This window comes from Labeo rohita, unplaced genomic scaffold, assembly GCF_022985175.1.
Source record: "Labeo rohita strain BAU-BD-2019 unplaced genomic scaffold, IGBB_LRoh.1.0 scaffold_156, whole genome shotgun sequence".
Classification (NCBI taxonomy): domain Eukaryota; kingdom Metazoa; phylum Chordata; class Actinopteri; order Cypriniformes; family Cyprinidae; genus Labeo; species Labeo rohita.
Genome location: NW_026127736.1, coordinates 131,791 through 145,028, shown reverse-complemented (window position 1 = coordinate 145,028; position 13,238 = coordinate 131,791). Strand labels below are relative to the sequence as shown.

At 39.6% G+C, this 13,238-nt stretch overlaps 1 protein-coding gene across 1 annotated transcript in view; it reads right to left on the bottom strand.

Annotated features, from left to right (window-relative positions):
* Positions 1 to 6,931: 6,931 nt before the first annotated feature.
* The window catches only part of LOC127158548 (NACHT, LRR and PYD domains-containing protein 12), a 77,993-nt gene continuing 71,686 nt past the window's right edge, over positions 6,932 to 13,238 (bottom strand). The window contains exons 11-12 of the mRNA XM_051101630.1: positions 7,815 to 7,861; positions 6,932 to 7,716 (exon numbers count right to left, since the gene is read on the bottom strand). Coding sequence (XP_050957587.1) covers positions 7,193 to 7,716; positions 7,815 to 7,861 — 571 coding nt within the window. The 3' untranslated portion in view covers positions 6,932 to 7,192. The remainder of the gene's footprint in view (positions 7,717 to 7,814; positions 7,862 to 13,238) is intronic.

Here is a 13,238-nt window from a genome sequence, read left to right as displayed (position 1 = left end):
GAGCAGACTCGTGGACAGACGAGGCCTCTAGAGCACAGTGTGTGGCCCACACGCTCAAAATGGCAACAGCCATTAGAGGCAGCACAGTAGATAGCGGGATGCCTGCCGGTCTTGAGGGTGTGGACGCTGTGGACATGTGGCTTGGGAGCGTGGGCTCTGCGTGGCTTGGGAGCATGGGCTCTGCGTGGCTTGGGATGTCAGCTGATACGTGACGAGGCTCTGGGGGGTCAGCTGATATGTGACGATGCTCTGGGGGGTCAGCTGAGACGTGACGAGGCTCTAGGATGTCAGCTGAGACGTGACGAGGCTCTAGGAGGTCGGCCGAGACGTGACGAGGCTCTAGAGGATCAGCTGAGACACGACGAGGCTCTAGAGTAGACATCACCAAACGGCGGACCTCGGTCCGGATCCGAACCAAGTTAAGCTTTTGTCCGGACCGGTAATTTGTGACAGAGAAATGCCCCAAAATACATAATCCCAAAGCACCGTTTGATCAATGTCTGGACGGCGGGCACAACAGCTAAACCAGTGATTACGACAGTTGCCAACCATTTACGGCATATAGATCACGTTACGTTACGCTAAATCAGTTCGAAAAGTAATCTGGAAAAATAAAAACAGCTAGCGAGGAGTACTGTAGATATGGCATGCTCAAAGGTGAGAAAAGTTGATGCAGAAAATAGGACTTTTAAAAGTGAATGGACAGTTCGGTATGGATTTATCCTTCCAACTGGTAGTGTAAAACCTTTATGTCTCATATGCTGTGAAACGTTGGTGTTAATCAAAAGCGGCAATATTAAGAGTCACTACGAAACCAAACACAAGCTTTTTGAACAGACTTATCCATTGAAATCTGAAGTGAGAGCGCGGAAGATAAACGAGCTAAGAGTCCAGTACGACAGATCAAGCTATGCAGAGTGCAGAATGCATATCATTAGCCATGGATGAGTCCACAGATGTCACAGATAATGCGCAACTTTTGGTCTATGTGAGATTTTTTCACAAACAAAACAAAGAGATCTGTGAGGACTTGCTGGGTGTGAGGGCACTTGAGACACACACAAGAGGAGAGGACCTATATGACGCCGTTAAGGAGATGCTGATAAAGAGGGGTATTGATCCGAAAAAGGTGATCTCAGTCACTACAGACGGTGCCCCAGCCATGGTAGGAAGAGAGAAGGGGGCTGTAACCCGAATGAAAGAAGACAACCCAGATCTCATTGCATACCACTGTATAATCCATCAGACTGTTCTGCGTGCGTCTCTGAAGGAAGAGTTTCGTGAAGTAATGAGCACCATGATGAAAATAATCAATTTCCTCCGAGCATCTTCATCTCATCAACATCGTCTCCTGAAAGACTTTCTGAGAGAAGTTGAGGCAAATGCAAACGACCTCCTGTTACACAACAATGTAAGATGGCTGAGTAAAGGGAATACATTAGCTCGCTTCTGGTCCATTCGGAATGAAATAAAAATGTTTTTACAACAGCTGACGAGTCAGAGGGCCACACAGTTTTTAATGTTTTTCCAAGATGAGCACAATATGGACATGGTGGCATTTTTGGTCGACATCACAGCACACCTTAATGAGCTTAACTTAAAGCTTCAGGGACCAAACAACTTAATCTCTGATCTGATGGCAGCCGTCCGCTCCTTCCAGAAAAAGCTGGAAATTTTCAAAGTTGATCTTCAAGAAGAGTGCACACACTTCCCAAGAGTAAAGGAGCAGATTCAAGATGACAGAGACAAGTTTCTTTACACTGACTTCATCGAAAAGTTGATGAGAAACTTCAGTCAAAGATTTGACAGCTTCACCCTGGGAAAACACCACCTCTTGCTGATCCAGAATCCATACCTCATCAGAGATGTCAGGGAATTTTCAAAAGTAAGTTTTTTTTACATTTTGATTTTCATTTTTATAAATTAGGTTTGTTTTTCATATATTTAATTGTTTGTTATTATACAGGAGGCAACACAGACATTCAAGTGGGCACATCCTGGTTCTCTACAACTGCAGCTCACTGATCTGCAAGCAGATGTTGCACTTGGGGAGCATTTTGAAGCAAGTGACCCTGCTACTTTCTGGCAACAAATTGTGCCTGAGGCTGCTTACCCTGATCTTAATAAGGTAGCCCTGCACACCTTGACCATGTTTGGATCAACTTATAACTGTGACAACAAACAAGCACCGTTCCAGGCTGACCAACGAACATCTTCACATGTGTATGAGAATGGCACTAACCACATTCAAACCCAGATTCAAGCTGCTGACAGAGCAGTCACACGCACATTTCTCTCACCAAGAAAAAAAATCTGAACCTCAAAAAGAATGTAAAAACTGACTGTTAAAGAGAGTGCATATGTTTAAAAGGCTTGTTTTTGTTTTATGTTACCAAGAAGCTGCTTCTTCCATTATTACTTCCATAAATTAAGCTTTAATTTGCACATGTTATGTTTATTGAAAAGTTGGCATCAAATGCCTCTTTAGCTGTTTAAAAAAAAATACTATTGTTGTTTAAACTGTGTTAGGACAGTAGAGAAGAGAATAAGAAAAAAAAAACATTTTTTGCACTTTTTCAAGACAAAGCACTTTTGATTTTATTATTATTAAGAAATATTTACATTTGTTGTAATGCAGGCCTGAAGTTGCCCCTGTTTGCCATATGTTTCATAATGTGAACATAAAAATAAATATTGAAATGAAATATACAGTGTTGATGTTGATGTGGGATGCATGAGATTTCATAAGGTTCGGACCTTGTTGTGGAAGAAATTTTAGTAACTGGACCCAGTGAAATTTTAATTGATTACCCCTGCTCTAGAGGATCAGATGAGACACGACAAGGCTCTGGAAGATCAGCTGAGACACAGCGAGGCTCTAGAGGATCAGCTGAGATGTGACGTTGGAAGGTCAGAGGGGACTTGGTGAGGTTCTGGCAGGATGGCCGTGGCTTGGCGAGGCCCTGTACTAACAGCCATGTCATGAAAAGGCTCTGTTAGGAGCGCAGCAGTTACTTGTCTTGATTCAGGGAGGTCTGCTGTGACTTAACTTGGCTCATGAAGGTCAGCTGTGGCTTGACTTAACTTGGGAACAACAGCAGTAACTTGACTTAGCTCACGAAGATCTGCTGTAACTTGGCTTGGCTCATGAAGATCAACTGTGGCTTGGCTTGGCTCGGGGACAACAGCAGCAACTTGACTTGGCTCACGAAGATCTGCTGTAACTTGGCTTGGCTCATGGAAATCAGCTGTGGCTTGGCTTAATATAGACAACCCAGCTGTAATTTTACTTGACTCAGGAACAACAGCTGTAACGTGACTTGACTCAGGAACGACAGCTGTAACTTGGCTTGACTCAGGAACAACAGCTGTAACTTAGCTTGACTCATGGGGAACAACAGCTGTAACTTGGCTTGACTCATGGGGAACAGCTGTGACTTGGCTTGATTCATGGAGAATAGCTGTTACTTGGCTTGACTTATGGAGAACAGCTGTATCTTGGCTTGACTCATGGAGAATAGCTGTGACTTGGCTTGACTCATGGAGAACAGCTGTATCTTGGCTTGACTCATGAACAGCTGTATTTTGGCTTGACTCATGAACAGCTGTATCTTGGCTTGACTCATGAACAGCTGTATCTTAGCTTGACTCATGGAGAACAGCTGTGACTTGGCTTGACTCATGGAGAACAGCTGTGACTTGGCTTGATTCAAGAACTGCAGCTGTTGACTTAATTGCAAAGTAACAGCTGTAACTTGACGTGGCTCAGGAAACACAGCTGAAACACTTGATTTGGCACTGAATGTGCAGCCCTGACTTGACTTGACACCAAAGGATTAGCCATCACTTGATTTGCTTTGAGTGCAGCAGACATGGCAAGATGAGATTTGGATGAGATGATTTTGGATTGATGAGGCTCATGCGTGGCAGCCATCTTGACTAGGGACTCAGATGGGTGGCCATTTTGTGAACAGGCTTGGGGATGGCGGCCATCTTGTGAACAGGCTTGGGGATGGCGGCCATCTTGTGGACTGGCTCTGGGATGGCGGCCATCTTGTGGACTGGCTCTGGGACAGCAGGCATGGCGTGAGCAGGCCCTGGAGCGGCAGATGTGACGTGAGTGAACGTGAGCAGACTTTGGCTTGGTGGACGTGACGAGTGCAGACTTTGGCTTGGTGGACGTGATGAGTGCAGGCTTTGACTTGGTAGACATGACTTGAGCAGGCTTTGGCTTGGAGGACATGATGTGAACAGGCTCTGGCTTGGTAGGCTTGGCATGAGAGGGCTCTGGTGTAGCAGACATGACATGAGCAGGTTGCGGTATGGGGGTTACTGCAGGATTGCGGGGTCCCTCATCCGCAATCCCAACAGTAAAAGGTGAGCCACTTAAGCGGAGTGCAAAGTCTATGTACTGTTCTAGTGTCCAGTGAATTTTACCTCTAGGTAAGCAGGAATGAATGGGCTCATTTAATCCATGACAAAAAATGTCCTTAAGCGCCACATCATTAAAGTTAACCAAGTGACATGGTTCACAACAGTCCTTAACATAATCCTCTATGCAACGGTTACCTTGACGAAGGTAAAAGAGGCGTGATGCTGCATCCATGGTGATCTGTGTTTTTGAAAGCCGCTGGATCTTTGGTAGGCGAAGTATTCTGTAACGGGACTCGTGGGAAGCGTGTTAGATACAGATGCGAGCTTTATTAAACAGATCGTAGTCAAGACAGGCAGGGTCAATCTCCAAACAAACAGCGATACGTAAGCAAGGCAAAAGCGTAATCCAGTAAAAACAGGCAATAGGTCAAAATACAAATGAGCAGTCCAAAAGTGACAAATAAACAAGGCTATGAAACCAGACAAAAACCATGGCAGTGAAACAAGACAAAACTATGGCAAAAAACAAGGAAAAACTATGACCAAGAAACAAAATCATGGCAAAGAAAAAAACAAGGCAATGAAACAGGATAAACGCTTGGTAGAGTCCGCACAGGCAAAACAATACTTCGCAATGGCTGTTTGGTGTAGGCCTCCTTAAATGGCCACCAAACAGGAAGTTACCCATGAAGCAGCAGAGGGAGTGGGAACAGACAGTGCATGGGTGAGGGCTCCCTCTGCTGGCGTGGCGTTACAATAATAATAATAATAATAATAATACTGACTTTATTTTACAGTGCAACAAGATTATTGTAATAGTAAATGTTATAATTTAAATAATTAAAATATATAATAATATTTTTGTTAACATTACATACTTCCTTTTTATTTTACAGTGTGATAGGATTACTGCAATCATAGCATTTGTTAAATTAAATATTATTATTATTATATATTATTATTTAAATTACAAAAATTTAACAAATCAATAAAAAATCTTATTGCAATATTGAATATTTTTTAATAAGTCAGTATTTATTAATAATAAAAAAATATTAATTTTATTTCATTAATAAAAGATAAATTATGTTATAACTGTACATCAATATCTATTATTATTACTATTATATTATTTATTTATTTTCTTATATTCAGGAAAAATACAATTAAATGCTATAATTGTCAGGCACACACACAAACACACAGGAGGAGACGAGAGGTGAGTGACAACTAACACAGCTTTTATTAACAGAAATGAACCAGTACTTAAATAGAGACGAGGTAGAAGGCTTAGCTGACTGTCCTGAAATGGTGAGTGAGTAGGAGTCCAGAAACTGGCAGCCACACGGAGCACTAAGAGCAGAGAATGACCAGAACGCAGGGGAAGGGGCATAGAAGTCCGGTGTGAACTTGAGACCCAACAAATGCCAACTGGCAAACAGTTCTATTTATAGGGAGTGGCAGATGAGAGCAGGTGCACGTGATTATTATTCAGGTGACGTAGAACGGGTAGGAGGAGCTCCCAGTGACGTGGCTTGTGAGGGTGGCTGTGGTGAACGCCTGACAATAATAAAAAATGTTAAATATGATGGATGTTTTTTATTTATTATTATTTATTATTATTGCTGTTGTTGTTGTTAATTTTATTTTATTATCAAAAGATAACAAATTATGTTGGAATTGCAATATGTACATTAATATCAACTATTATTATTATAATTATTATTCATTGTATTTAGCATTATTATTATTATTATTATTATTATTATTATTATTATATTTTATTATTAAATAAAATATAATTTTATTAAATTTATAATAATTTTATTATTGTTATAGATAACATATTATTTTGTAATTGCAATTTGTACATCAACATCAAATATTATATCATTATTATTATTATTGTTGTAATTATTATTGCAATTTATAGTAATACTATATAAAATATTATTTTTACTTTATTGTAAATATACCAATTATGCAAATAAATAAAAACTCTTAAATTACTGTTACATATTGCACTGTTAAATAACATTTCAGTATTTAATAATAATAATAATAATAATAATAATAATAACAAAAATAATAATAACTAAACAATTTTTTATTTTAATCAATTTAACAAATGAGAAAAAAAAATACAATTGCAATAATCCAACTGTTCTGTAAAATAAAAAGGGAGTATTTAATAATGTAATAATAATATCTAAAATAGTATTGTAAAATTGTTTTTTCTTTAATATAACAATCAGAACAAATCAACAACAACAACAACAACAACAACAACAACAACAATAATAATAATAATAATAATAATAATAATAATAATTACAAACTAAACTAGACACAACCAAACTAATATACACAGAAGGGACCAATGAGGGGGAAGCAAGAGACAATGACGTAAATAATAAGAAACGGAAACGGAAGGTCCAAATAAGGGCATACACGAAGGAAACACACAACAAGTCCACAAGGGTCTGACATCAAGTTGATTTTTCATTTTTTTATTATTTCTGTACAAAAAATAGAGAAATTAATTACATGTTCTTCATCAATCATGATTGTGACATTTTGACACTTTGTAATAAAACAAATGATTGATGAGACAACAATAAAATCACAAATACACACACTGATGTTACTGTCTATATGGTGATTTCTGACACACATTTATTCTGACTGTTTTTCGAGAGACAGAAGTTGAGCTGCAGTATTAATGTCATGAAGAGACTCAATAACATCTCACTCTTACTGATTCATCATCAGCTCAAAGCATTATGGGTAAAATCTCTCATCAGTCTATTCTGATTCATCACCACAGTTTCACTGATGATCCATAATAAACATAAAACCCAGGATAGAGCGTCTGAGTGAATGTGGTCTTTTCTGTGTGGATGAGACTCATTGTGTCAGAGACGCTGTAGAAGGACAGAGTTCCTGCACTCACATCCACATACACTCCTACTCTACGACTGATGGGCTCCACAGGGAGACGAGTGTCTATCTTATTGTGTCTGAATGAGTAACTGGAGCGAGAGCAGAACAAACTCCAGGACTGATCATTATGTCCAAACACACACTCAACACACTGTCCCTTCCTGCTGATGCTCTTATATGACACTGATATACAGACACTATAATCTCCACTCCACTCAATCTCCCAGTAACAGCGTCCACACACACTCTCTCTGCACAATACCTGCTCCCAATAATCAAATCTGTCTGGATGATCAGGATACCACTGATTCATGTCCACATGTGTCACCTTCCTGTTCTCCTCAGACAGACTGAGTTGATTGTTTGCTGTGTTTGGATCCAGTGTGAGAAAACAAACCCCTGAACACAAGAACAGACACATTTATAACACAACAACAATCACTACAGCTGTGTGTGTGTGTGTGTGTGTGTGTGTGTGTGTGTGTTTGTAGACATACATTTCTTCAGTCCTGCTGTAATCCTGGATTCTCCTCCATGATCCACACTAGAAACCACACACACACACACATTCAGACAGTCAACGAAAGTGTTGCTATGCAGTTGCCAGTGTACTCAGGGTGGTTGCTAGGGAGTTGCTATGTAGTTGTCAAGGTACTTGGGTGGTTGCTATGCAGTTGCTAAGACACTCAATGTGGTTTCTAGTGTGTTTCTATGTAGTTGCTAAGGTGCTTGCTAGGCTGTTGCTATATGGTTGCTAAGTTACTTGCTGTGTGGTTGATAATACGTTCTGGGTAGTTGCTAGGGTGTTGCTATATGGTTGCTAGGGTAATTGGAGTGGTGGCAAGGCTGTTGCTATGTGGTTGCCAAGGTACACAAGGTGGTTGCTAGGGCACATGGTGTGGTTGCTAGTAGGGCTGTGTATCCGGATACGGGACTGCAGTGCAAATTTTACCAATAAAATATTTTAACTGCTGAAGAGCTGCATGATCTTCCTCTGCAAGGAGTTTAATATCACTGTTATTTGAATCAATTAAAGCCACAGCTGCACTGATAAATGATGAACACAGCAAAAATGGAAGTAATTCATACATACACAGTCTCTCTCATAAATGAACACTTGATCAATTACATTTTTCTGAGAATAGATTATGAAGTGTTGATCACTAAACTGTAAGTTCATGGTGTTTTCAGAAAGCAGCGCTTTTATCTAAAGTGGAGAGAGAGAACGTTTACGTGGTTGCCAGGTTGACACAAATAGGTAACACATTTAGCAGATATTTTAATATTACAAATGTGAATCTGTTTCAGTGATTACGTCTCTTTATATCCGGCAACCTCAGTTGTGTTCCTCTGTGTCCAGATTCAACTTTATAGTAGCATATAATATACTCTATTCACTGTGTTTTCTGTTTTATTTAAATTAAGTGCGCTCCACTGCTGTGCATCTGCTGTGAACTGATACAGAAACACCTGCATCAATACCCTTATCAAGTAGTACTTTGTCATATGTACTGAACACAGTCCTAGTTTGTAGGGTCTTGCTATGCTCTTGTAAAAAAGAAATAAATATAATTACATAAATTGTTGTGAAATGTTATTACAGTTTAAAATAACTCAGAATGATTTCAAATATTTCTGAAGGATCATGTGACTGAAGACAATGAAGACTGAAGTAAAAAAAAGTGCTGATAAAAAAAAAAAAAACAACTTTCAGAGGAATATATATATATATATATATATATATATATATATATATATATATATATTAGTGGTGTCAATTGATCAAAGTCACACTTTTTTTTCTGAAATGTATTGCAATTAATCCAACCCAAAATTAAAGTTTTTAAATATACTTTTATATTGCAATAATTTTTATTCAATCTTCAAATGAATGTACAAACAGCATATACAGTATCTTTTTAATATTTGTTTAATGGCATCCTTTTTTGTTTGTTTGTTTTTAGGTTTCACCTCCGGCTAAGCGTACGCTGACGTGTCCATCTGTGTGCGTTCACACCACCGCCAGCGAGAGCATCAAAGTGGCCGGAAGTCATTCATTTTCAATGTGAGCTGGCGGCAAGCTCCGGCGAGAGGCAGCACGTTTTGGACGGTGTGGCCGTCGGGAAGAGTTGAAGTCAGGTCAACTTTATGGTAATGAGTTATGACACAGTTCGGCGGCAACCAATCGGAATGTAGAAGTCCACCCCTTGAGAGGATTCCAGAGAACACAGTCCTGTAAAACTTTGGTTCCGACCACATTAGTTCCCAAGCAAAATGATGCGTGGACCAAGGTGTCTGAGATTGTTGATGTTCCTGGTGAGTTGCTGATGTGCATTAACGTTTTCTGTAAATAAGCGGTAATTGCATATGCTAAGCTTGCGTATATACATGTGTATAACTAATGCGTATACACTTCTCCAGGCACCACTACACCACTGCATGTAACTACAATTAAATTCAATTTCTTACTTTCACCTTTTAAAAAAATCATGAAGTTAACTTACACCCTACTTGTTGTCAGTCTGCACAAGATCAACATGCTTGTTTGCTTTGCGGCCACTTTAAATACAAGACCAAGCGTTCGATTGTCAGAGCGTCAACGAATCTTTCTACAGCGTTGTTGGCAAGGCGGCCAGTGCGAATTTTGACGCTCTCGCCGGTGGCGGTGTGAATGTTTAAAGTAGCTAAATTGTCAATGTTAATGATATTGAATTTATATAACTATTTCAACAAACCACCATTGTTGTGATCAGAGTTTTCTTTAGTTGGGCTCTTGACTCTTTGTACTTTAATGTTAGATTTTCTTTGTCTTGGGTTTTGGGTTTTTTAATAATATGTGATACTGCAATGTGAGATAACGTTACCACCACAATGACCAACATTACAATACAGTTGCGTAGTATGCCTAACTATTCAGTTACAGCTCTTCACAGTTACAAAAATGAGGCAGTTTTATTAATAATAAGAATATTTTTTGTTGTCAACCACTTTAGCAGTTTGAATATTAACACTGCACTTTGCTTACAAACAAATAAATAAAAATAAAATTTAAATAATGATTAAATTAAAATTTGTTTAACTAAAAGTTACATAAAAATGTAAATATTAATATTAAATATTAAATAAAAATAAAATACTGTACTTAAATGTACAACAATAAATAAACAAAAACCTGATTCAACTAAAGATTACACTAAAATGTATTTCACCAGTTTTACAGACAAGGCCTAAGCCTATTCCCAGACTAAGATGCAGGTCTTAGCCATTTTAACTGAAAAAACCTGCACTGATTCATCTCAAGATGCACACCAGTAATATCTTTTACAAGGCACATTTATAAAAATAACTTTAATGTCCTAATTGAACGATGGTCTAATCCTGGCTTAATCTAAGCCCTGTCTGTGAAACCAGCCCATTGTGTTTTAACATTACTTTATATTTAATTTAGTGAAGAACCACTGCTTTAAAAGATAAGATAATGTGATAACAGATAATTTGATGTGGATGAAGCTGTGTTCATTTTTAAGTTTGTGAACTTACGATTAACTGAGATGATTGATTTATGCATTGAGAGTGAAATTCAGCATGGTTGGCTGTGGTATCTTTACTGTAATACTTTAGGTTGGAATGCAGTTCATAAAGTGTCCACAAGAGGGGACTCGGTTATTACGTATAGGCTGTTTTTCTTGGGAATTGCGCTCTTTGGTGTGAGTAAAGAAGGCTGTGTTCCGCTGTCTTTGCTGGTTGAGATTGAAGTCTTAGTTGTTGGGTATCTGCCTCTATGTAATCTTTCCGCACGACACTACATACTTTTGGCGACGAGGATCAATGGATATTTTTTCTGAGGGGACAACGTAAATGACAGAAGACGAGTTTAAACTGAAAATTGATGAGAAAGTCTTCAAAAGCTAGAGAGGACGAGAAAAGGCAACAGTAATGGCAACAATAGGGACTTTGGCAGCTTTTGATGTGAAGAGTCAATCGTGGGAGGAGTATTGTGAGATTCTCGAGCAGTTTTTCGAGGCCAATGGAATAGAGGATGGGGACAGACAGAGAGCCATTCTGATTAGCGTCGTGGGGGCACAAATGTATAGCTTGTTGCGTAATCTCATAAGTCCCGAAAAACCGAAAGACAAAATTTATCAGCAAATCGTGTTGATATTGAAGAATCACTTTAATCCACAACCTAGCGAAATTGTGCAAAAGTACAAATTTGATTCACGCACTTGTAGGCCAGAAGAGACGGTAATCGAATATGTCGCAGAGCTGCGAAGACTGGCACAAAGTTGTAATTATGGAGCCACGCTTGAGCAGATGTTAAGAGATCGGATAGTGTGCGGCATCATTGATGACAGAATTCAAAGACGTCTGCTGGCGGAGGCAGATTTAACTTTTGATACCGCCTTGAAAATTGCACTGTCTGTCGAAGCAGCAAATAAAAACATTCAAGATCTGCAGAAGCCCTCCTCTGTTGTATGTCACAAAGTAAAAAACTCTTCCATGCCAACATGCAGTAAAAAAGAATACCGTCCGAATAGTGGGCAGTGTTATAGATGTAAAGGCACAAATCACACAGCTGCTACCTGTAGATACAAAAATGAGAAGTGTCATATTTGTGGGAAAATTGGACACATTGCTCAAGCTTGCCGTAATGCTAAACCCAAGGATCACAAGCTGCAGCCTAATGGAGATACGGCTAAAGCAGCTTCCTGACACAAGTCAAATAAAGTGAATGTAAATGATCCTGAAAATGTCTTTCCAGATTCTTTTGCATTGGGTTGTCTCACATACAAGTTTGGTACAAAAGGTGAAACCGTATACAGTCCAACTAAATGTCGATGGACGGATGTGAGTTTTGAACTGGACACAGGTTGTGGCCTGACGGTTATGAATGAAGCCTGCTTCAAAGCCACCTGGGAAGAAACAGCGAGAAACAGATTAAATTAGAAACTTATACAGGTGAACCCATTAAGGTGATAGGAGCAGCTTACGTGGATGTCACGTACCTTCATCAGAGAAAAAGGCTTCCTCTCATTGTGGTTGAGGGAGAAGGACCTTTTTGCTAGGCCGAGGCTGGTTGGAGCAGATAAAGTTGTGTTGGGGAGAAATCCGAAATGTGATAATAAAGGAAAATGAGGAGGCCTGCAACGTCACGAAGAGGTTTTCAAAGAGGAATTGGGAACTCTCAAGGGGATGACAGCGACTATACATGTCAAACCAGGGTCTATGCCAAAGTTTTTCCGTCCCAGATCTGTACCTTTTGCTATGCGGTCTAAAGTCGAGGCGGAAATTAACAGGCTGGTGAATGAAAACATAATCACCCCTGTGAAGTACTCAGAGTGGGCAGCGCCGGTGGTACCCATCCTCAAGCCTGATGGGTTCATTAGACTGTGTGGAGATTATAAGCTCACGATAAACCAGGCCTCACCTTTGGAACAGTATCCCATACCACGAGTGGAGGACCTTTTCACAACCTTGTCCAGGGGATTGTCTTTTTCAAAGCTGGATATGAGCCATGCCTACCAGCAGATTGTGATGGACGAAAATTCCAAACAGTACCTCACCATCAACACCCATAAAGGAATGTTCACATACAACCGGCTTCCCTTTGGCGTGGCTTCGGCGCCGGCGATATTTCAAAGGACTATGGAGGGGTTGCTGCGAGGTTTAACTCATGTGGCTGTCTATCTTGATGATATACTGGTCACTGGAGTGACGGATGAAGAGCACTTGCAAACCCTGGATGTTGTGCTCAATCGGCTACAAGATGCTGGTCTGTGCCTAAAACGGAACAAATGTGAATTCCTTCAAAAAGAAGTGCGTTACTTGGGCCATCTGGTAGATGCTCAGGGTTTACACCCACTAAAAGACAAGGTGCAAGCAATGACAGAGGCTCCATGTCCCACCAGTGTCACTGAATT